Source organism: Bos taurus, chromosome 11 (genome assembly GCF_002263795.3).
Source record: "Bos taurus isolate L1 Dominette 01449 registration number 42190680 breed Hereford chromosome 11, ARS-UCD2.0, whole genome shotgun sequence".
Classification (NCBI taxonomy): domain Eukaryota; kingdom Metazoa; phylum Chordata; class Mammalia; order Artiodactyla; family Bovidae; genus Bos; species Bos taurus.
Genome location: NC_037338.1, coordinates 99,292,890 through 99,313,340, shown reverse-complemented (window position 1 = coordinate 99,313,340; position 20,451 = coordinate 99,292,890). Strand labels below are relative to the sequence as shown.

At 53.7% G+C, this 20,451-nt stretch overlaps 3 protein-coding genes and 1 long non-coding RNA gene across 11 annotated transcripts in view; 2 read left to right on the top strand and 2 right to left on the bottom strand.

The window, feature by feature from the left end:
* Positions 1–566, top strand: part of KYAT1 (kynurenine aminotransferase 1) — a 32,547-nt gene extending 31,981 nt beyond the window's left edge. For all 7 annotated transcript variants that reach the window (NM_001077978.2, XM_024998805.2, XM_059891315.1 and 4 more), the window contains one exon: positions 18–566. In NM_001077978.2, coding sequence (NP_001071446.2) covers positions 18–83 — 66 coding nt within the window. In that variant the 3' untranslated portion in view covers positions 84–566. The remainder of the gene's footprint in view (positions 1–17) is intronic.
* Positions 567–2,099: 1,533 nt separating this feature from the next.
* Positions 2,100–7,464, bottom strand: LOC132346505 (uncharacterized). Its single transcript, XR_009496329.1, has 2 exons — positions 2,460–7,464; positions 2,100–2,135 (listed from the first exon to the last, which is right to left on the bottom strand). It is a non-coding gene; the product is annotated as an uncharacterized lncRNA (long non-coding RNA).
* A 103-nt stretch (positions 7,465–7,567) lies between these two features.
* On the top strand, positions 7,568–17,136 carry SPOUT1 (SPOUT domain containing methyltransferase 1). Of its 2 annotated transcripts, none has more exons than XM_002691638.7 (12): positions 7,568–7,745; positions 8,723–8,768; positions 9,093–9,218; positions 12,148–12,307; positions 12,544–12,633; positions 12,737–12,786; positions 13,012–13,142; positions 14,228–14,300; positions 14,408–14,506; positions 14,978–15,080; positions 15,227–15,374; positions 16,361–17,136. In XM_002691638.7, exons 1-12 carry the CDS (start codon positions 7,710–7,712, stop codon positions 16,427–16,429), a joined length of 1,131 nt encoding a protein of 376 aa, XP_002691684.1. In that variant the 5' UTR covers positions 7,568–7,709; the 3' UTR covers positions 16,430–17,136. The 2 variants fall into 2 exon arrangements, with proteins under 2 accessions (XP_002691684.1, XP_005213493.1); XM_005213436.5 differs by lacking the exon at positions 7,568–7,745 and adding an exon at positions 7,772–7,949.
* ENDOG (endonuclease G) lies at positions 16,518–20,244 on the bottom strand. The gene is given in 3 exon segments (NM_175823.3): positions 16,518–16,865; positions 18,257–18,366; positions 19,522–20,244. Coding segments are annotated over 3 exon segments (900 nt in total). The 5' UTR covers positions 20,029–20,244; the 3' UTR covers positions 16,518–16,582.
* Between the last annotated feature and the right edge of the window lie 207 nt (positions 20,245–20,451).

The window sequence follows — 20,451 nt, the reverse complement described above, 5'->3', positions numbered from 1 at the left end:
GATCTGTGTTGGTGCAGGATGAATCCACGCTCCGGGCCATGGACCAGAAGCTGCAGAAGTGGAAGGCTGAGCTCACGCCCTGAGGTCGTGACATCAGCGCTGGGCCCTGCCTGGTGCCTGCACACTCTGTGAGGCTCTGTCTTTGTCCAGCTCTCAGCCATCCCCAGGTGGCAGGTAGATGGTACTGGAGGAGCCCGTCTCTGTAACACAGAATGATCCCAGGAAGAGTCCTGCTTTTGGTCTTTGGGGAGTCGGGAGCACTTCTTCATGGTGCATGGCTCTGTTCCTGTCGCAGAGGTGAGGGAGGCCCGGCCGGGGCCTCTCCCTGGTGCTCCCGGTGGTGGGCTAAATGGTCTTGGGTCCCCTCGCCCCTCCCCAGGCTCAGCTGGGACTCCGAGGGCAGACTTCAATAATGTACTGGCCTTGGTCCCAGTCCTGGCCCCAGCCAGGCTTCAGACATCCTTCTTTCCTTATCTACATTTGTTCTTGGGAAGTTGTATTTAGGCTTGAGTCCTCAAGCCAGTACTTTTTGCCCACAATAAAGTTTTAAGCTATTCAGACCCTTATTGGCTGCTTCTCTCTGCTTCACACCCTGGTGCTGATTGCTGGCAGGGACTCAGTCAGAACAGAAGGCACCTTCCACCTCCCTGAACCTCAGCTCCCAGACTCTCTTTCTACAAACGTTTTGGAACCCAAAGAAGGGCAGGGACTTGGGACTTGTCGGAGGTCACCTAGTTAGTTCATGATAAAATCAGGCCTTGGGGCTCAGATGGTGTGTGTAACTATTGTTGGGTGTGTGTGTGTGTGTGTTGGGGGCCTTAGTTGAGGGTCTAACAGGAAAGATACAGACAATCAAGTCCCACAAGGATCAGAGTCCAGGCCAGGAGGGCCAGGGATTACATAATTAGAACAAAGGGGAGGGATTTCCCCGATGGTCCAGTGGTTAAGAATCTGCCTGCCAGTGCAGGGCACATGGGTTCAATCCCTGGTCTGGGAAGATCCCACATGCCACAGGGCAACTAAGCCCGCGTGCCACGAACCCACATGCTGCAGCTACTGAAGATCTCGTGCTCTCTAGCCTGTGCTCTGCAACAAGAGAAACCACGTAAAGAGAAGCTTGCAGGCCGCAGGGAAGAGTAGCCCCTCTCACCGCAACGAGAGAAAGCCCGCAGGTAGCAGTGAAGACCTAGCGCAGCCAAAAGTAATTCATTACAAAAGGAAAGAATAGAAGGGCAAAGGAGTGTTTCCCCAAACACTTACTGTGCACCTCTGCTTGCCAGACACCTGGACGCCCATCATCTCATTAAACAGCCTCTGAGACAGGAGTTACCGTCCCATGTTACAAGTGAGGAAACCAACTGGGAGGTCGGGTGACTTGTGTGAGGCCCTCCTGCGGGCAAAAGGTAAAGGGAGGGATTTGATCCCCGGAGTGCGCCTCCCACTGGAAAGCAAGGCAACTTCTGAAGTCCTTTTTGGAAGGTGGTGCTGTGGCACCCCACTCCAGTACTCTTGCCTGGACAATCCCATGGACAGAGGAGCCTGGTAGACTACAGGCCATGGGGTCGCAAAGAGTCAGACACAACTCAGCAACTAAATAAGACAACACACCAACAGGCAGATTGTGATTTGGGGAAATAGATCTGGATGGAAATGTGGCATAAAAATGGAGAGTGAAGTGACCTAGCAATATGGAATATACAGTTTTGTAAGAAATTAAAATTTGTGTATAGAATAGCAGTTGCAAATATTCAAACAATAAAGTCTGGCTAAAGGAGCTTAAAAAAAAGTATAATCAGCCATTACAATGATGAGGTTCTACAAGTTATGATATATGACACTTACCCTCCAGAGAACTGAAATCCACCTAAGTAGGAGGTTAGGGCTCAGCTTTTTGGGTCCCTCCCATTTTCCAAGCCTCAGTTTCTCCATCAGGACAAGATGTCTGGGCCCAGTGGCCCCTAAGGGCCCTTCCGCCCTTCTCTGCCCTGCCCAGGACCCGGCTCGCTCACCCCGATCCTCGCTCTGGGCAGCTGCCTCTTCCTCCTGTTGGCGCTTTGCCTGTTCCTCCTGCGCTCGCTGCCGCTCCAGTTTCTTTGTCATCTTGAGATCCTTCCACTTCTTTTTCTCCTCTTTTTCTGGATAAGAGGACAATTGGTGGAGGGAAGAGTGACTTGGAGGTGGGAAAGACTTGGAACAGCCCAGGAGGTGGTGTCCTCTCAGTAGGTCAGCCTGGGGACTCCAATGCTGCCTAGAGAGCAGCCAGAGAAGCCTTCCAGGGCTTCTGGCCTCCTCGTCCCCATTTTGGGTACTAGTAAGACCTAGAGGGGACAAACCTGGTGGCTTTTCCCCAAGATTCAGCTGTGCACTGATGGGCGGTGGGGAGGTAAGCACAGACACTTAGCTCTCCATTGGGCCCACCCCCGCCAGGGCCCACCTCCACCCCCTAGTCCCTGACTTACTCTGTTGCTTCCACTTCCGCCACTCTACTCTTTGGCCATGTTCACCCTGGAGAAGGAGTTGGGGGAGATACAGGAGTGAGGCTGAATGGTCACACCTGAGCTGGGGCGGGGGAGGTGTTCCCACTTGCTGCTCCCCAGCTGTCTCCTCTGTTTAAATGAGCTCTTGTTGGTTAGTGCTCAGTCGTGTCCAACTGTTTTGCGGCCCCATGGACTGCAGCCCACCAGGCTCCTCTGTTTGTGGGATTCTCCAGGCAAGAATACCTGAGTGGGTTGCCATTTCCTTCTCCAGGGGATCCTGCATTGGCAGGCAGATTCCTTACTGTCTGAGCCACTAGGGAAGCCCCTTTAAATGAGGGTAGTGAGGAAACGAGGGGCACCCCCCCACACACACACACACAATACTGGCCAAGAGAGAGCGTCAGGAGGGCAGGGACATGTACCCCCAGTGCCTGAGACCATAGCTGGAACATAGTAAGCATTCAGTAAATTGTTAAATGAGTTCCTACTGGAGAGAAGAGGAAAGAGGTTCAGGGGGACAGGACTTGCCCACTGCCGCCCTGGTTATCAGAAGAGATACGCCATGAAAGGGCTCGGGAAGGAGCCGGGTCCCGCCTTCCGAATCCGAACCCCGGGCAGAGTTGCCACTAAGGACTCCGGCAAGGTTGCCATTGGCCATAAGGCAACGGCAACCCAATCCAGTACTCTTGCCTGGAAAATCTCATGGGCGGAGGAGCCTGGTGGTCTACAGTCCATGGGGTCGCGAAGAGTCAGACACGACTGAGCGACTTCACTTTGACTTTTCACTTTCATGCATTGGAGAAGGAAATGGCAACCCACTCCAGTGTTCTTGCCTGGAGAATCCCAGGGACGGGGAGCCTGGTGGGCTGCCGTCTCTGGGGACGCACAGAGTCGGACACGACTGAAGCGACTTAGCAGCAGCTGGGGACTTGTCTTGAAGTTGCATTTGTGTAACAAGCTCATGGGTTTTGCTCATATCATAGATTTAATTGGGGGAGGTGATGGGAACATACAGCATAATAAAATGTATCGGGTCTTTGTCTGTGGTTCCTGGCACAGAGCTCCTAAAACCCTTCAATTTCCTGGGTGACAGTAGTGTCTTTTGTTATTCCAAATCAACCCCTTCAACCGTGTGTTTTTTAATATAATTTTATTTACTTATTTCTTTATTTTTGGCTGTGCTGGTTCTTCCTGCTGCCCAGGCTTTTCTCTAGTTGCGGGGAGCAAGGGCTACACTCCAGTTTCGGTGCTTGGACTTCTCATCGCAGTGACTTCTCTTGCTGCAGAGGCTCTAGGGATGCAGGCTGCAGTAGTGTGGCTCCCAGGCTTAGTTGTTCCTCGGCATGAGGGATCTTCCTAGATCAGGAATCCAACCCGTGTCTCCTGCATCGGCCAACGGATTCTTTACCACTGAGCCACCAGGGACGCCCTCAACCATGTATTCAAAAGGTCAGAATTTTCAGCCCCAACCCCAGACCCCAGGGAGGGTAAAGGAGTGGCCATTGAATTCAGTTACATGACTAATGATTTAATCAGTTGTGCATATGTAATAAAATCCCACATAAAAACCCTGAAGTGGGACTTCCCTGGTGGTCCAGTGGCTAAGACTCCATGCTCCCAGTGGAGGGCTCAGGTTCAGCCCCTCATCAAGGAACTAGACGCCACATGCTGCAACTAAGAGCCTGAAGGCCTCAACTAAAGACCCTGCATGCGGCAACTAAGACCCGGCACAGCCAAATAATTTTTTTTTTTAATTTGTAAAAATTAAAGAAAAGGGCTTCCCTGGTGGCTCAGTGGTGAAGAATCCATCTGCCAGTGCAGGAGACCCAGTTTTGATCCCTACTCTGGGAATATACCACGTACCACAGAGCAGCTAAGCTCCCATACCACAACTACTGAGCCTGTGCTCTAGAGCCTGGGAGCTGCAACTCCTGAAGCCCTTGCACCCCAGAGCATAATGCTCGGCAAAAAGAAAAGCCACCACAATGAGAAACCCGTGTACCACAATTACAGAGTAGCCTCCACTCGCCACTGCCAGAGAAAGCCTGCGCACCAACAAACAGTCAGCACAACCAAAAATAAACACATAAAAAAATTTCTTTAAAGATAAGAAAAAAACCCTGAATCAATGAGGCTCAAGGAGTTTCTGGGCTGGTGAAAACCTCAATGAGCTGGTAGGGTAGCCCATCCAGAGAGGGTATGGAAATTCCATGCCCACTTTTCCACCTTAGTCTATGTACCTCTTACATTGGGCTGTTCCTGAGTTGTATCTTCTAAAATAAAACTGTAAGTATAGTGCTTTCCTGAGGGCTGTGAATCGTTTCAGCAAATTATTGAATCTGGATGGGGTCAAAACCACCACTCCCATGAGGTGGTCATGGGAATGCTGGAATTTGCAGTCAGCTAGGCAGAAGTTGTGGGTGAGTGGGCACCCCACTTGCCACTGGCATCTGAAGTGGGAGGCAATCTTATGGGCTCCCTTAACTTACGAGATCTGTGCCAACTTGTCAGAATTGAATCGAAGCTTAGGACACCCACTTGGTCTCAGAGAATTGCTCTTTGGAACATATTGGTGTTGTGACATAGGACACTCCACTCTGTCCCTTTCCAAACAATGATTTTGCACTACTATCACTGTTCCAAAGTCAAGATTGTGAAACAATACAATTCACAGGCGCAGGCTTGGAGCCCCTTTGCCGTAGTACACATAGACTGGTGCTAAGAAGGTCCTCCAGAGCCAGAGGAGAAATTATGCTAATAGTTTTCAGTACTAAGGTGTTTTTTTTTTTTTTTCATAAACTTCTCTCTCTAGTCATGATCCAGCTAATCATCATTATAGATGAATAAAGATGCCCATTTAAAAGAAAGAAAGGAAGCCAGACAGGCAGGAAGAAAGAAAGACAGAAAAAAAGGATTTCTTGGATGGAACTGAGGCAGAAGGCAGATGGGTCCCAGCCTAGGTATTTGCAATAAGGCTCCTGTTTACATTTCTTGGGGCAGGAAAGAAGTGGACTTCAAGCTGGACATATACACGTATACCCCTTGTTTGCATTTTCAGAAACAGGAGACAGATGGGCTCCAGGTTAGATGCTTACAACCAGTCTCCTGCTTGCTCTCCAAAATGGGAGTAACAACTGAAACAGGATATATAGCCAGGCTTTCTCTCCTGAGGACACCTTAAGATAACAGTCATGGCAGGAACAGAGAGCAACTAAACCTTGTTTGAGTAACGAATCAAGAGGCCAGGTATTTCCCATCCTTGGGGCAAGGGAGAGACTGCACATGGGCAGAAAGGCTCCCAGGGGGTCAAAAGTCAGGGGATGCCAGGCCATAATAAGTAGTGCTTCTTTACTCCCAAAAGCCTCTGCATTGAAATCCATCTTGGAAAAAAGTCGTGCACACATGTTGCCTAGGGCAGGTCAGGTGTGGACAAATAAATCAGATTGCTGGCCAAAGGTAAACAAAGACCCAGAAGAGCTGTCCTATATAAGTTTTTTAACCACCTTTTTTCTGGTTCCTCCTCATTAGGGGAGATTCCCACACGCTTTCTCTCCAGGTGCCCCTGTCTTGCTTCTTTCTTAACTAAGCAAACGGTTTCTCTGTGTGTTCTCCCGCTTGTTGTGCTGTGTCTCTAATAATAAACTTTGTACCCATTTTTACAGTTTTTGCCTCCAGTGAAATATTTCAGCAATCAGACGTCCAGCTGTTTATCCAAATGAGCTGAAAAGGCAGGTCCACACAAAAACCTGCACATGAATATTTATAGCAGCTTTATTTATAATTGCCAAATACTGGAAACAACCAAATGTCCTTTGAAAGGTGAATGGATAGACATGCTGGCATATCCATACAATGACTAGTATCCAGCAGTAAAAAGAAATGAGGTATCAGGCCAATGAATAGTATCCAGCAGTAAAAAGAAATGAGATATCGAGCCACTAGAAGCTAGGGAAGAACTTTAAATATGTATTACTTAATAAAAGAAGGGAGTCTGAAAAGGCTGCATATTGTTTGATTCCAACTATATGACATTCTGGAAAAGGCTAAACTATAAGAACAGTTAGAAAAAAAGATCAGTGGTTATCAGGGGCTTGAGGAGTGGGGAAAATAGGTGGAGCACAGATTTTTAGGGCAGTGAATCAATTTTGTATGATACTGTAATGACGGGGGCTTCCTTGGTGGCTCAGACACTAAAGAATCTGCCTGCAATGCAGGAGACCCAGGTTTGATCCCTGGGTCAAGAAGATGCCCTGGAGAAGGAAACAGCAACCCACTCCAGTATTCTTGCCTGGAGAATTCCATGGCAGTGATAGATATATGCCATTAGGTATTTTACCAAAACCCACAGTATGTACAACACAAAGAGAGAACCCTATCCTATACTATGAACAAAGCATCAATATTGGTTCATGGACTGTAACAAATGTACACCTTAAGGCAACATGTTAATTACAAAAACTGAGGGGAAAGTCTGTGGGAACTATCTGTTCAATTTTTGGTAAACCCAAGTCTTCTCTTTGGCCACCTGATGCAAAGAACAGTCATTTGAAAAGACCCTGATGCTGGGAAAGATTGAAGGCGGGAGGAGAAGGGGACGACAGAGGATGAGATGGCTGGATGGCATCACCGACTCGATGGACCTGAGTTTGAGTAAACTCCGGGAGTTGGTGATGGACAGGGAGGCCTGGCGTGCTGCATGCAGTCCATGGGGTTGCAAAGAGTCGGATACGACTGAGCGACTGAACTGAACTGTTCTCTAATAAAGTGTAATAATTAAAAGAGAGTAAATGAGCGAATCTATAACTGGATTTAATTATTGCCAGCTCTGAATCACACTCCAGCTTCGGGCCCCAAGACTCCATGTACAAAACCAAGCTGATGTTTGACTTCCGTGCTCGACCCGAGCCGGGGGGCAGCGCTCTGGTAGTCCAAAGTTTCTGCGCACTGGGACACTCAGGCCTGAGATGAGCTAAACATCAACCCCCCCCCCCCCCCCCCGCCCCCCGGTCCCTACACCAGCGCCAGGTCCAGCTCACCGGATGCCGTCCCCCCATCAGCCCCTAGGCAGCCCATCCAGCACCTCCAGCCCTCCCCTGTCCACGTGCTCTAACCTCACAGCACCTAGGCCACGCCCATGCTCGCCACTGGGTCTCCGATTGGACGGCTCGAAGTAGGTGTTGCCGGAAGGGGTGAGTCTGATTGGCCGGGCGGGGCCTACGGCGTTCGGCGAACATGGCGGAGCCTGCGAGGAAGCGGCCCTGTGGTCCGGTAGGTGGAGGGATGTGCGAGCCCTGCGGCAGGGCACCGGGCTGGGGTTAAGAAATAGAGCCGCGTGGGGCCCCGTGGCGGGGCCGAGTCGCCCCTCCAGCTCCAGGCTCGTCGCTGCTCCGCGGCCGGAGTCCCCGAGCTTGTTGCCTGCTTGTGGCCTCAGTCACCCCTGTGCCGATGAGCAGCGGAGCCGGGACAGCGTTGGTAACTCATTACCTTACCGGAGTGAAAGTGAAGTCGCTCAGTCGTGTCCGACTCTTCGCGACCCCATGGACTGTAGACCACCAGGCTCCTCCGCCCATGAGATTTTCCAGGCAAGAGTACTGGATTGGGTTGCCGTTGCCTTATGGCCAATGGCAACCTTGCCGAAGTCCTTAGTGGCAACTCTGCCCGGGGTTCGGATTCGGAAGGCGGGACCCGGCTCCTTCCCGAGCCCTTTCATGGCGTATCTCTTCTGATAACCAGGGCGGCAGTGGGCAAGTCCTGTCCCCCTGAACCTCTTTCCTCTTCTCTCCAGTAGGAACTCATTTAACAATTTACTGAATGCTTACTATGTTCCAGCTATGGTCTCAGGCACTGGGGGTACATGTCCCTGCCCTCCTGACGCTCTCTCTTGGCCAGTATTGTGTGTGTGTGTGTGGGGGGGGTGCCCCTCGTTTCCTCACTACCCTCATTTAAAGGGGCTTCCCTAGTGGCTCAGACAGTAAGGAATCTGCCTGCCAATGCAGGATCCCCTGGAGAAGGAAATGGCAACCCACTCAGGTATTCTTGCCTGGAGAATCCCACAAACAGAGGAGCCTGGTGGGCTGCAGTCCATGGGGCCGCAAAACAGTTGGACACGACTGAGCACTAACCAACAAGAGCTCATTTAAACAGAGGAGACAGCTGGGGAGCAGCAAGTGGGAACACCTCCCCCGCCCCAGCTCAGGTGTGACCATTCAGCCTCACTCCTGTATCTCCCCCAACTCCTTCTCCAGGGTGAACATGGCCAAAGAGTAGAGTGGCGGAAGTGGAAGCAACAGAGTAAGTCAGGGACTAGGGGGTGGAGGTGGGCCCTGGCGGGGGTGGGCCCAATGGAGAGCTAAGTGTCTGTGCTTACCTCCCCACCGCCCATCAGTGCACAGCTGAATCTTGGGGAAAAGCCACCAGGTTTGTCCCCTCTAGGTCTTACTAGTACCCAAAATGGGGACGAGGAGGCCAGAAGCCCTGGAAGGCTTCTCTGGCTGCTCTCTAGGCAGCATTGGGGTCCCCAGGCTGACCTACTGAGAGGACACCACCTCCTGGGCTGTTCCAAGTCTTTCCCACCTCCAAGTCACTCTTCCCTCCACCAATTGTCCTCTTATCCAGAAAAAGAGGAGAAAAAGAAGTGGAAGGATCTCAAGATGACAAAGAAACTGGAGCGGCAGCGAGCGCAGGAGGAACAGGCAAAGCGCCAACAGGAGGAAGAGGCAGCTGCCCAGAGCGAGGATCGGGGTGAGCGAGCCGGGTCCTGGGCAGGGCAGAGAAGGGCGGAAGGGCCCTTAGGGGCCACTGGGCCCAGACATCTTGTCCTGATGGAGAAACTGAGGCTTGGAAAATGGGAGGGACCCAAAAAGCTGAGCCCTAACCTCCTACTTAGGTGGATTTCAGTTCTCTGGAGGGTAAGTGTCATATATCATAACTTGTAGAACCTCATCATTGTAATGGCTGATTATACTTTTTTTTAAGCTCCTTTAGCCAGACTTTATTGTTTGAATATTTGCAACTGCTATTCTATACACAAATTTTAATTTCTTACAAAACTGTATATTCCATATTGCTAGGTCACTTCACTCTCCATTTTTATGCCACATTTCCATCCAGATCTATTTCCCCAAATCACAATCTGCCTGTTGGTGTGTTGTCTTATTTAGTTGCTGAGTTGTGTCTGACTCTTTGCGACCCCATGGCCTGTAGTCTACCAGGCTCCTCTGTCCATGGGATTCTCCAGACAAGGATACTGGAGTGGGTTGCCATTTCCTTCTCCAGGGGATCCAGGTTTTGAACCTGGGTCTCTTGCATTACAGGCAGATTCTTTACCACCTGAGCCACGAGGGAAGCCCCCAGCTGTTAACACCCACTTCTATCCAGGGAAAGAAGTATATAGATACAGTTTTACAGAAGTGAGGCTGCTTAATCCATGCACTTCTGGACCTGGTTTTTCTAATCCCACATTGTGTCCTTCTGTACATCTGCATCTACCCTAACAAATTGTATCTTTCCTGCTTGGTCAGCCCCAGAATTCTGGAGTATTCAGTTCAGTTGCTCAGTCGTGTCCGACTCTTTGCAACCCCATGAACTGCAGCACTCCAGGCCTCCCTGTCCATCACCAACTCCTGGAGTCTACCCAAACCCATGTCCATCGAGTTGGTGGTGCCATCCAGCCATCTCATCCTCTGTCGTCCCCTTCTCCTCCTGCCCTCAATCTTTCCCAGCATCAGGGTCTTTTCCAATGAGTCAGCTCTTCGCATCAGGTGACTAAAGTATTGGAGTTTCAGCTTCAGCATCAGTCCTTCCAATGAACACCCAAGACTAATCTCCTTTAGGATAGACTGGTTGGATCTCCTTGCAGTCCAAGGGACTCTCAAGAGTCTTCTCAAACACCACAGTTCAAAAGAATCAATTCTTTGGCGTTCAGCTTTCTTTATAGTTCAACTCTCACATCCGTACATGACCACTGGAAAGACCATAGCCTTGACTAGAGGAACCTTTGTTGGCAAAGTAATATGTCTGCTTTTTAATATGCTGTCTAGGTTGGTCATAACTTTCCTTCAAAGGAGTAAGCGTCTTTTAATTTGATGGCTGCAATCACCATGTGCAGTGATTTTGGAGCCCAGAAAAATAAAGTCAGCCATTGTTTCCACTGTTTCCCATCTATTTGCCATGAAGTGATGGGACCAGATAGTTTTCTGAATGTTGAGCTTTAAGCCAACTTTTTCACTCTCCTCTTTCACTTTCATCAAGAGGCTCTTTAGTTCTTCTTCACTTTCTCCCTCAAGGGTGGTGTCATCTGCATATCTGAGGTTATTGATATTTCTCCGGGCAATCTTGATTCCAGCTTGTGCTTCCTCCAGCCCAGTGTTTCTCATGATGTACTCTGCATATAAGTTAAATAAGCAGGGTGACAATATACAGCCTTGACATACTCCTTTTCCTATTTGGAACCAGTCTGTTGTTCCATGTCCAGTTCTAACTGTTGCTTCCTGACCTGCATACAGGTTTCTCAAGAGGCAGGTCAGGTAGTCTGGTATTCCCATCTCTTTCAGAATTTTCCACAGTTGATTGTGATCCACACAGTCAAAGGCTTTGGCATAGTCAATAAAGCAGAAATAGATGTTTTTCTGGAACTCTCTTGCTTTTTCGATGATCTAGCGGATGTTGGCAAATTCTCTCTGGTTCGTCTGCCTTTTCTAAAACCATCCTGAACATCTGGAAGTTCACGTTCACGTATTGCTGAAGCCTGGCTTGGAGAATTTTAACCATTACTTTGCTAGTGTGTGAGATGAGTGCAATTGTGTGGGAGTTTGAGCTGTTTGGCATTGCCTTTCTTTGGGATTGGAATGAAAACTGGCCTTTTCCAGTCCTTTGGCCCCCGCCGATTTCACGGGTGTTTTTAGTCGGGAGTATTAGGGGCCTTATTTTACTCTGTAAGCCCAGTGGTTGTTAGTGGTGGTGGTGACAGCAGGGACAGAAGCTGAGCACGTCTGCTTTCTCAGACACCAGGAAAGCCCTTTATCTCATGTGGCTCCCTTTGGACGGTTCTGGGAGCACAAGTGTGGTACTTTCTCTGAAGTCAGCTGTTCTGCCTTTTTTGTGACCTTGGGTCATGATTTGACTTCTTTAGGCTAAAGGTTCCCTGACTGTCTGTGGGGATCATGGTAGTACCTACTTCCTAGGGTTATTGGTTAAGTTTATACCCATAAAAGGCACTAAGAATTATTATTATTATTTTTTAATTTTGGGGAGGCTGCTCTGCAACATGTAGGATCTTAATTCCCCAACCAGGGATTGAACCCATGCCCCTTGCATTAGCAGCACAGAATTTTAACCACTGGACCACTGGGGATGTCCAGTAAGAATAAATACTCTCATTATTATCCGATTTTGATGCCTGGAGAACTGAGGCAGTAGGGGGCAGAGGATGTGAATATAGGTCAATGCCTCTAACCACTCCCTGTCATAGCTAGTGGTACATCCTGTTTATGGGAGCTCTGGAGACCCCCAAGTTCATTTTCTTCCTGGGGAGATTGAGATCTATGCTACTTATTTCAAAAATCCTCCCAGTAAGAAAACTTTCTAACTCTAGGCCCTAGGATTAGAGGAAGGGAGGGGAGAGATGGCCCTGGCTGCTCCAGCTGACCATGAACACCCTTGTCCTCCCCAGGGCGGCACTACACCCTGAGCGTGGCTCTGCCAGGCTCTATCCTGGACAATGCCCAGTCACCGGAGCTTCGCACCTACCTGGCCGGCCAGATCGCCAGAGCCTGCGCCATCTTCTGTGTGGATGAGATCGTGGTGTTCGATGAAGAAGGCCAAGATGCCAAGTGAGGGGCCTCCAGCAGGGTCCCGGCAGGTGCAGGGAGAAGGGAAGGGCTGCCAGGATTGGCTGGGCTGCACTTCTTTCCCCGCCTTCTTGCCTGGCCGAGAATCCTGTCTGAATGCCCCCACTGTCACCCTGGTGGGTCGAGTTGCAAAGCAGGGGCACTGCTGAGGTCATACTTGGGGTGGGAGAGCTCTCTAAGAGAACCCGGTGGGCTGGACCCCTGTCTTTCTCTCCTAGGACCGTGGAGGGGGAATTCAGGGGAGTTGGCAAGAAGGGGCAGGCGTGCGTGCAGCTGGCCCGGATACTGCAATACCTGGAATGTCCACAGTAAGGACACACCCCCCAGACCGGAGCGGAGGGGCGGTCACGGTGCAGGTTGCGCGGGACATGGCCTCCCTGGGAACTTCCTGAGCTCTGCGTTCTTTCCTAGGTACCTAAGAAAGGCCTTCTTCCCCAAGCATCAGGATCTGCAGTTTGCAGGTAAGGCTGGGGGAGGGGACCTGACCCCCATTTCGCATGGATCCTCCTCCAGGCCCTGAGAACTCATGGTCCAGTTGGGAGAGCAAGACCTGTGCCTCATGGCACACTGAGCTGGATCCTGGACCAGCGTTCCCAACCTCATCACCCACCCACCTGCCCCACCCCCCGCCACCCCCGTGCGCCTCTGCACCTCCCAGATTCTTCCTGGCCCCTCTACAACCGCAGGGCTCCTGAACCCCTTGGACAGCCCTCACCACATGCGTCAAGATGAGGAATCTGAGTTCCGAGAGGGTGTTGTGGTGGACCGGCCCACCCGGCCTGGCCAGGGCTCCTTTGTCAACTGTGGCATGAAGAAGGTAGGAACTGGAGTGGGTATTGAGACATGCTTCCCAGACACTCCCTGGGTTTGGAGGGCACGTAAGGGGATCCCTGGCCCCGGGCCTCTCTGCCTGCCAGGCCCCCACTGATGTAGATTTGAGCCAGAGAAGTGCCTAAAATAGGGCTCAACAGATAGAGCCAGGAGCAAAATTTACTGGTTTGTTTTTTTTTTTTGAAAAGCATATCAACAGAAGCGAGCCTTTGTGCTAAAAACAAACCAAAACAAAACCCTGCAAAATCAAGTTCAGAGTCTCTCTGGGGCTGTTCCAGTGTGATGCCAAGCTCTGGATTGGAGCATTCATTTCCCATCTATTAAATCTCATGTCTCCTAGAGTCAGAGGCAGAAACATTTAAATGTATGGGGATCCCCTCCCCTCAAAAAGAACAGACCTGAGAGAACCGGCCGAAAGCAGACCAGGATACCCAGACTCAGATGAACGGAGAAACACATGTGAAACCCTCCAAGGAGAAAGCCATTCTAAATTCAAAATTGGGACAAGGGACTTCCCTGGTGGTCCCGTGTTAGGACTGAGCTTTCACTGCCAAGGGCACTGGTTCAGTCCCTGGTCAGGGAACTAAGATCCCAGAATCCCGCAAGCTGTGCATCGAGGCCAAAATAAATACATAAATTGGGACACAACACAGACATCAGGGGTCCTTCATCCAGCTCGCACGTGGTCAGCATTCACTTCATGCCAGCCCCGTGCAGTGTGACACTAGCTGCTGTTTATGGAAAGTCTTCTATTGACAGATGAGGAAACCAAGGCTCAGAGGAGTTAAGTGACCACATAAGCACCCCAAAATGTAGGAAACTGGGATTTTATCCCAGAAATACTTCCTGCTTTGTGCCAGGCCTGGACTGATCCTTTTCACCCATATCATGGGGTAGTCATTTTGCAAGAGTGGTCTTTTGTGAGCAGGTCTGGCCCCAGGCTCTGGGGAGTAGGGCACAAAGGGTGACCTGGACCCCTGAGATGCCCCCGTGTCTGGGAGAGGAGTGACCCCTGCTGTCCTGCACTGGGGGTGGGGGTGGAGCAGCAGGTTTTTTCTGGCTTTCTCCCAGGAGGTGAAGATTGACAAGAACTTGGAGCCTGGACTTCGGGTGACAGTGCGGCTCAACCAGAACCAGCTCCCAGGTATCCTAGAGCGTCCCCAGCCCAGCCAGCCTGCGGGCTCAGGGCCACTTCCTGCCACTTCCTTGTCCCCTCACCCCATCTTTACAGCATGTCTGCTTCCTCTCCAGAAAGTAAGACCTACCGGGGGAAGGTCGTGTCGTCGCAGGACCCTCGGACCAAAGCTGGTCTCTACTGGGGCTACACAGTCCGCCTGGCCTCTTGCCTCAGTAAGCACAGAGCCTCCTCCTATGAACATCTGTCTTCTCTCTGTCTGGGGGACCTCAGAGAGCCCTGCTTGACCCAGAAGTCAGACTGGGATACTAATCCTGCTAACATGCTGTGTGTCCTTGGGCAAGTGCCTTTGCCTCTCTGGGCCTCGAGTGCACTGCCTGGGATGCTTTTAAGGACTCCTGAGGCAAAGCATCTTTAATGATGTCTGCCGTGGGGCTGGGAATGGGGGCAAAAGGGCCAGAGGAGTCAAAGGTATGCCATTTATTTTTGGAGTTCCTTCCTCCCCAGCCTCTGCTGTTCTCCAAGCTAGCTCAGGCACAGTCTCTGCCCGCTCCATCCCTGACTTTCCAGCAGGAATGCAGGCTGTGGCTCCCTGGTTGCCACCACCACCCCCCCACACACACACGCACCCAAGTGACAGTGGCTTGGGGGGAACAGGGTCCCCAGTGAGCTGGCCTCCCCGGCAGGTGCTGTGTTTGCTGAGGCCCCCTTCCAGGACGGCTATGATCTGACCATCGGGACATCAGAGCGAGGCTCAGATGTGGCCTCTGCCCAGCTTCCCAACTTCAGGTGGGTCCAGCCAGGGGGCAGGGCACGGAGCAGGGGACCGGACTGGCGGGGACACAGCAGAACGGGCTGGGGGGCGCTGAGAGCCCTGTGGGTGGCATTCAGAGGGCCGTGATGGGCAGCCAGTGATCCCCTCCTGTGGGCAGCAGGCACGCTCTCGTGGTGTTTGGGGGCCTCCAGGGGCTGGAAGCTGGAGTGGATGCCGACCCCAACCTGGAGGTGGCTGAGCCCAGCGTTCTCTTCGACCTGTACGTCAACACCTGCCCCAACCAGGGCAGCCGCACCATCCGCACAGAGGTGAGCCACCCACCTCCCTGACCTCCCGGCCCTGCCTCTTCACCACCAGCAGGGCCCAGAGCCCCTCCCTCTGGCCAAGGGGGTTGCAGCTCTCTCCCTGTCCCTCATCCCGTCCGGGGCTGCCCTGAGCCAGCCTTCTGGGGCAGTCCCCTCACCCCCTCAGCCTCTCCCTACAGCAGAACTACAGCAGGGATGAGCTAAGAGTGAGCTGGAAGCCAGGAATGCTGGTTTTGGTGCCCGTCCAGCTGCTCCCAGGCTGGCTGACCCAGGACACCCACCACCCCTGCTCTGGGCCTGTTTCCTTAGCTGTATGCTCCGTGTCCCACTCCCTGCGTCTGACCGTGGTGGGCAAGGCAGCCCTCCTCGCCGGCACCTGTCTCCAGGGGGACAGGATGCAACCTTCTCTCAGAGCCTTCCACCTGGGCAGCATGGAACGCTGTGCCTGTAGGCACCTGCTGGGGTGCCTACAGTGGTGACCAAACACGTGGACAGCCTCAGTCTCCCTGACCCCAGGAGCCCGGCCAGGGCCGGGTACTGTGCACTTCCAGTCTCAGGCAGGAACCCTTGCTCCCACACTTCCGAGGGCCCTCCTGCCCATCACCTCCCCCTCCCCGGCTGACCCTGGGAGGTGGGTATTATGATCAGCCCCATTTTATAGACGAGGAGACTGAGGAGCAGAGAGGTGAGGCCCTTTCCTGGCAGGGCCTGCAGGTGGCCAGTGACAGTAGGCGAAGCTGAACCTGTCTCCCCCCTCCCCACCCGCCTGCCCTGGACCCTGCTGATGGCAGCATACCCCATGGGCCGGGGTCCTGGGCGGTACCTCCCCACCCTCCTGCACCGGACCCTGCTGATGGCAGCATACCCCATGGGCCAGGGTCCTGGGGAGTGCCTCCCCACACCCGCCAGACCCTGCTGATGGCAGCATATGCCAAGGGCCGGGGTGCTGGGCGATGGGGCCACAGCCTGTTGCTCTGCTTGTCTTCCAGGAGGCCATCCTCATTTCCCTGGCTGCCCTGCAGCCTGGCCTTACCCAGGCAGGTGCCCGGCCCAGCTGAAGGTTCTGTGGGGCCCAGGATGGCAGAAAAGCAGCAGTGAAGCCAGAGGTTCCCACGGGTTACCTGGACAAACATACTCGAGACTTGCTTCCAAAAATAAGGACTTTTCAGTTCACTCAGCCCCTCAAGCCCACAGTCCAGCTGGGGCTGCCCTTACTTGCTGCCAGCAGTGATGGCCTTCAGGCTGCCCGCCCGTGCCAGGATGTTTGGCACAAAGAGCAGCCCGGAGGCCCGCTCAATGCTCTCAATGGGCACCAGGAAGTGCTCCAGCGGGATTGCCTCATCCACCGGCGCATTGGGCATCACATAGGAGCGGAGTTCTATCTGCCCACCTGCCGCCTCCAGGATCAGCACCTTGAAGAAGTGGGTGGGCACCGCCACGTGGTTCTTGCCAATGACTTGGTACTTCACGTAGGACTTCCCATCAGCCTCCGTCCTGTAAGCAGACCCAGGCACATGGCCTTTCAGGACTCCCAGGGGCTTGTTCAGACCCAAGGCCACCACCTCCAGGAAGCCTTCCCTGATTGGACCTCCAGTTTGTGTCACCTGCAGGACCACCCTCTCCGCATGAGGCTTCTCTGCCTTGCTTGGCTCACCCAGGAGACTGGGAGCTCCGGCAGGGTAGAGACTCATTCCTCCCCTGTTTCCTCATGTCCGACACTGTGTTCAAGGAGAGTGGGTGGTGGCAATAAACACTGCAGAAAGAATCGGGCCTTCATTCACATCCTCCTTGTGGGCACTTGACTAATGTCTGTCTCTCCCTGTGGAGGTGGAGGATGTGACAGCAGAATGCCCAGCACCAGCACATGGCCTGGGGCAGAGCAGGTGCCCAGAACACTGGACAGGTGACTCTGGCTAAGTTTCCGAGGAGTCCACTCCATTTCAGCAGCCCAATTAAAGTGTATCAGTGCCTCCGCAAGCCTGTGCTGAGTCCTTACTAGGGTGACATCCACCATCCCACTGTCCCTTAAACAACCATCTGGTAGATAACAGGTATTATCCCCATTTTACAGGAGAGGATGTTGAGGTTGTTTGCCCAGGGCACCCAGAGACTGAGGCTTTGCTGGTGACTCAGTGGTAAAGAACTCGCCTACCAATGCAAGACAATGTGGGTTTGATCCCTTGGTCAGGAAGATCCTCTAAAGAAGGGAATGGCAATTTTCCAGTATTCTTGCTCGGGAAATCCCATGGACAGAGGAGTCTGGCAGGCTTCAGTAGCCCACCAGGCTCCTCTGTCCATGAGATCACAAGAGTCAGACACAACTGAGCGACTAAACAAAATCAAGCCCAGAGACTAGGTGACAGGGCCTGGGTTCCGACCCCAGCAGAGCCAGCTGCTTGGCCACAGTCCCTTGCCTCACTCATCCCAGTCCTCAGCAGAAAAATCATCCAGCAAGCCCAGGGAGCTCAGTCCTTCCATCTGGGAGGCCAGGCAAGCTGCACAGGGACAAGAGTGAAGGCTCAGCGTCAGGAAGACAGAGTTCAAAGCTGGCTTCAGGAAGGGATGCCCCCAGCAGAGGAGACGGAAGGTGAGAACCCCATGCAAGGGTTGCTATCTGGGCAGAACATGAGTTAGGTGGCTGTGACAAGCGATGATATAGGAGAGGAACAAGGGCAGATTCAGGGCTTGGTACACACAGGCAGAGATGTGGGTACCCCAAGGTTCTCTGTAGAGTAGAATCGGGGGCTCAAGGTAAGGAATGGACAGACTTGCCCAGAAACCAGATGAATGGGGACCTAGCGGTCTTGACACAGAGCCTGGGGGGAGCCTGGGTGGGGTGACCGGGAGGTGCCACTGTCCCCAGGCCACCCCAGCTCTAGCCTTACCTGGGCAGGAAGAGTGGCCCGGTGCAGACATAGACATTTTGGTAGGTGCGGGTCAGACTGCGGCTGTACTTTTCCAGGTTGTTCCAGGCATTTTGGTTGAGGTGTGGCACCTGGCAGGAGAGAGGGGCTTCTGTGAGACTAGCTGGGACACTTGTAGTCAGAGGGCTGCCCCAGGCCTAGGGGCAGGCACTAGCACAGAGCCAGAAGGTTCCAGCAGGGGGGTAGGGGTGGGGAAAAGCATGCAGAGGAAAGGAAGGTTCGTGGAAAGAGAGTCACTTGGCGCAGACAGCTCACAGCGGTGCTAGCTGCCCCCAACCCAGATTGGGAGAACTAGCATCCCAGGTCTCCAAGCTGTTTCTCAGCCCCAAAGAGCCGTATGAAAGGTCAAATCTCCCAGAGAGAAACAGGCTTGTTCCTGCCCCAGGAGCTCATGGGAAGACCAGCTCTTTCAACCATCTCTCCCTTCCTTCTCCCAAAGTCTGAACTGCAGAGCCCAGCAGGGAAAGTCAGAAATCTGACTCCACCACCTGAGCTCTCAGGTCCTCAGCACAGTGTCCAGTCAAATGGGTGGGGGTCTCTGCTCCTGGGTGAGCACCAGTCAGCTCAGAAGCTGGGACCTCACAAGTCTCACTCAGAGCCCCACCATCCATCTCCAGGCGGGTGTCAGGCCCTGGTGGGAACAGGGCTAGAGGAAGGACGGCTAGTTCAGGGTGCACAGTGACTGCTCCTAACGGCCACTGCGGGCACCTATCTATCCTTTTACTCCCGGAAGGCAGGCAGGGTAGGGCGATGGAGTAAAAAAAGCTCAGGGTCCCCTAGACAGACTGCCTAGGTCTCCTCCCACGGTGTGACCCTGGGTCGGTCACTTTGTCTTGCTGAGACTTTCCTCATTATAGCTCTTCTTTACTAAATGCTTGCCAAGAGCCAGGAAGCGTGCCCTGTACTTTCATGTATGTAGACAGTTATCTTCAGTTCCTCGGCGCTACTGCAAGAGGCAGGTGAGTAACAGTTTCATCCTGATTTCAGGGAGGCACCCAGGGCCCTCGGATTAAGATCAGAGAGCCCTGGGTGCTCAGTGCCCCACCGCTCCATCCCTCCCGCCGGCGGCGCGCGGTGCTTGTGGCCAGGCGCCTGACCTAGAGGGCGCACAACTCGGCAACTCTCCCATTCTGCAAAGGGGAAAATCGAGGCTTAGAGGCGAGCGTTGGCATCGATTTCCGCCGCCGGGGTGGGGGGTGGTGGCGGGGGGGCGGCGCAGGCGTTACCTGGGGCGCGACGTTGCTCAGGTAGAAGGTGTCGTCCATTGCCTTCTGGCTCCAGCGGTGGTTGGCCGCGGCAGCGAGGTGGCCGCGGTCGAAGCCGCTGCCGCGGTAATCGGCGTTGGTGGCGCGGTGGTACGCATGCACCGAGTCGTCCTCGTGGAAGTCGCAGGAGCTGCGGTTGCCGTCGCCGCGGAGCCCCTCGGGCCGCAGCTGCTCGACCACCCAGAGCGCGCCGCGGGTGCGCGGGTCGTAACACAGCACGTACGACGCGCGGCTCTTGAGTTGCGCCACCCCGGGCAGCCCATACTTGGCTAACTCGCCCGGGCCGCCACCCGCGGGAGCCCCTGGCACCGCGGGAAGCCCCGCCGCCGCCGCCACTGGCAGCACCGGCAGCCGGCTCAGCAGCCCCGGCGTCGCCCGCGCGTCCGCTCGCTGTCGCCACCAGCTCTCGGCAGCTGCACCCAGCCCTGCGCCCAGGGCCAGAGTCAAGCCGGCCCGAAGCAACTGCATGGCCGCGGATGGTGGCCGAGCGCGGAAGGAGGGCCGGCCCGCGGCGCTGAAGGGACGCCGCGACCTCGGGCGTCCGACCCGGAGGCTCTTAAAGGAGCCGCACAGGCCTGCGGGGGCCCACCACGGGGATGGAGCGGAGCGGAGGCGTGAGGCGGCGGAACGTGGGTCCCTTCCACTCACGAACGCTCCGAGGTACTGTATAGTCCAACAGTTGGGGGTCTGTGCCCACCTAACTGGACGACCGGACGCCCTTTCTTTGCCCCTTTAGGACGCGGAGCAGAGGGGAGGGGGCGTGGCATCACCACCACGGCTCATGATTGGCCGTCTCGGAACCGGCTCCGCCCCGTTCCGGCCCCCTCGGTCTCCACGGAGGTTCCCTCCCACTCCGCAATGAAGAGCCCTAAAAAAAAAAAAAGTTCTTAC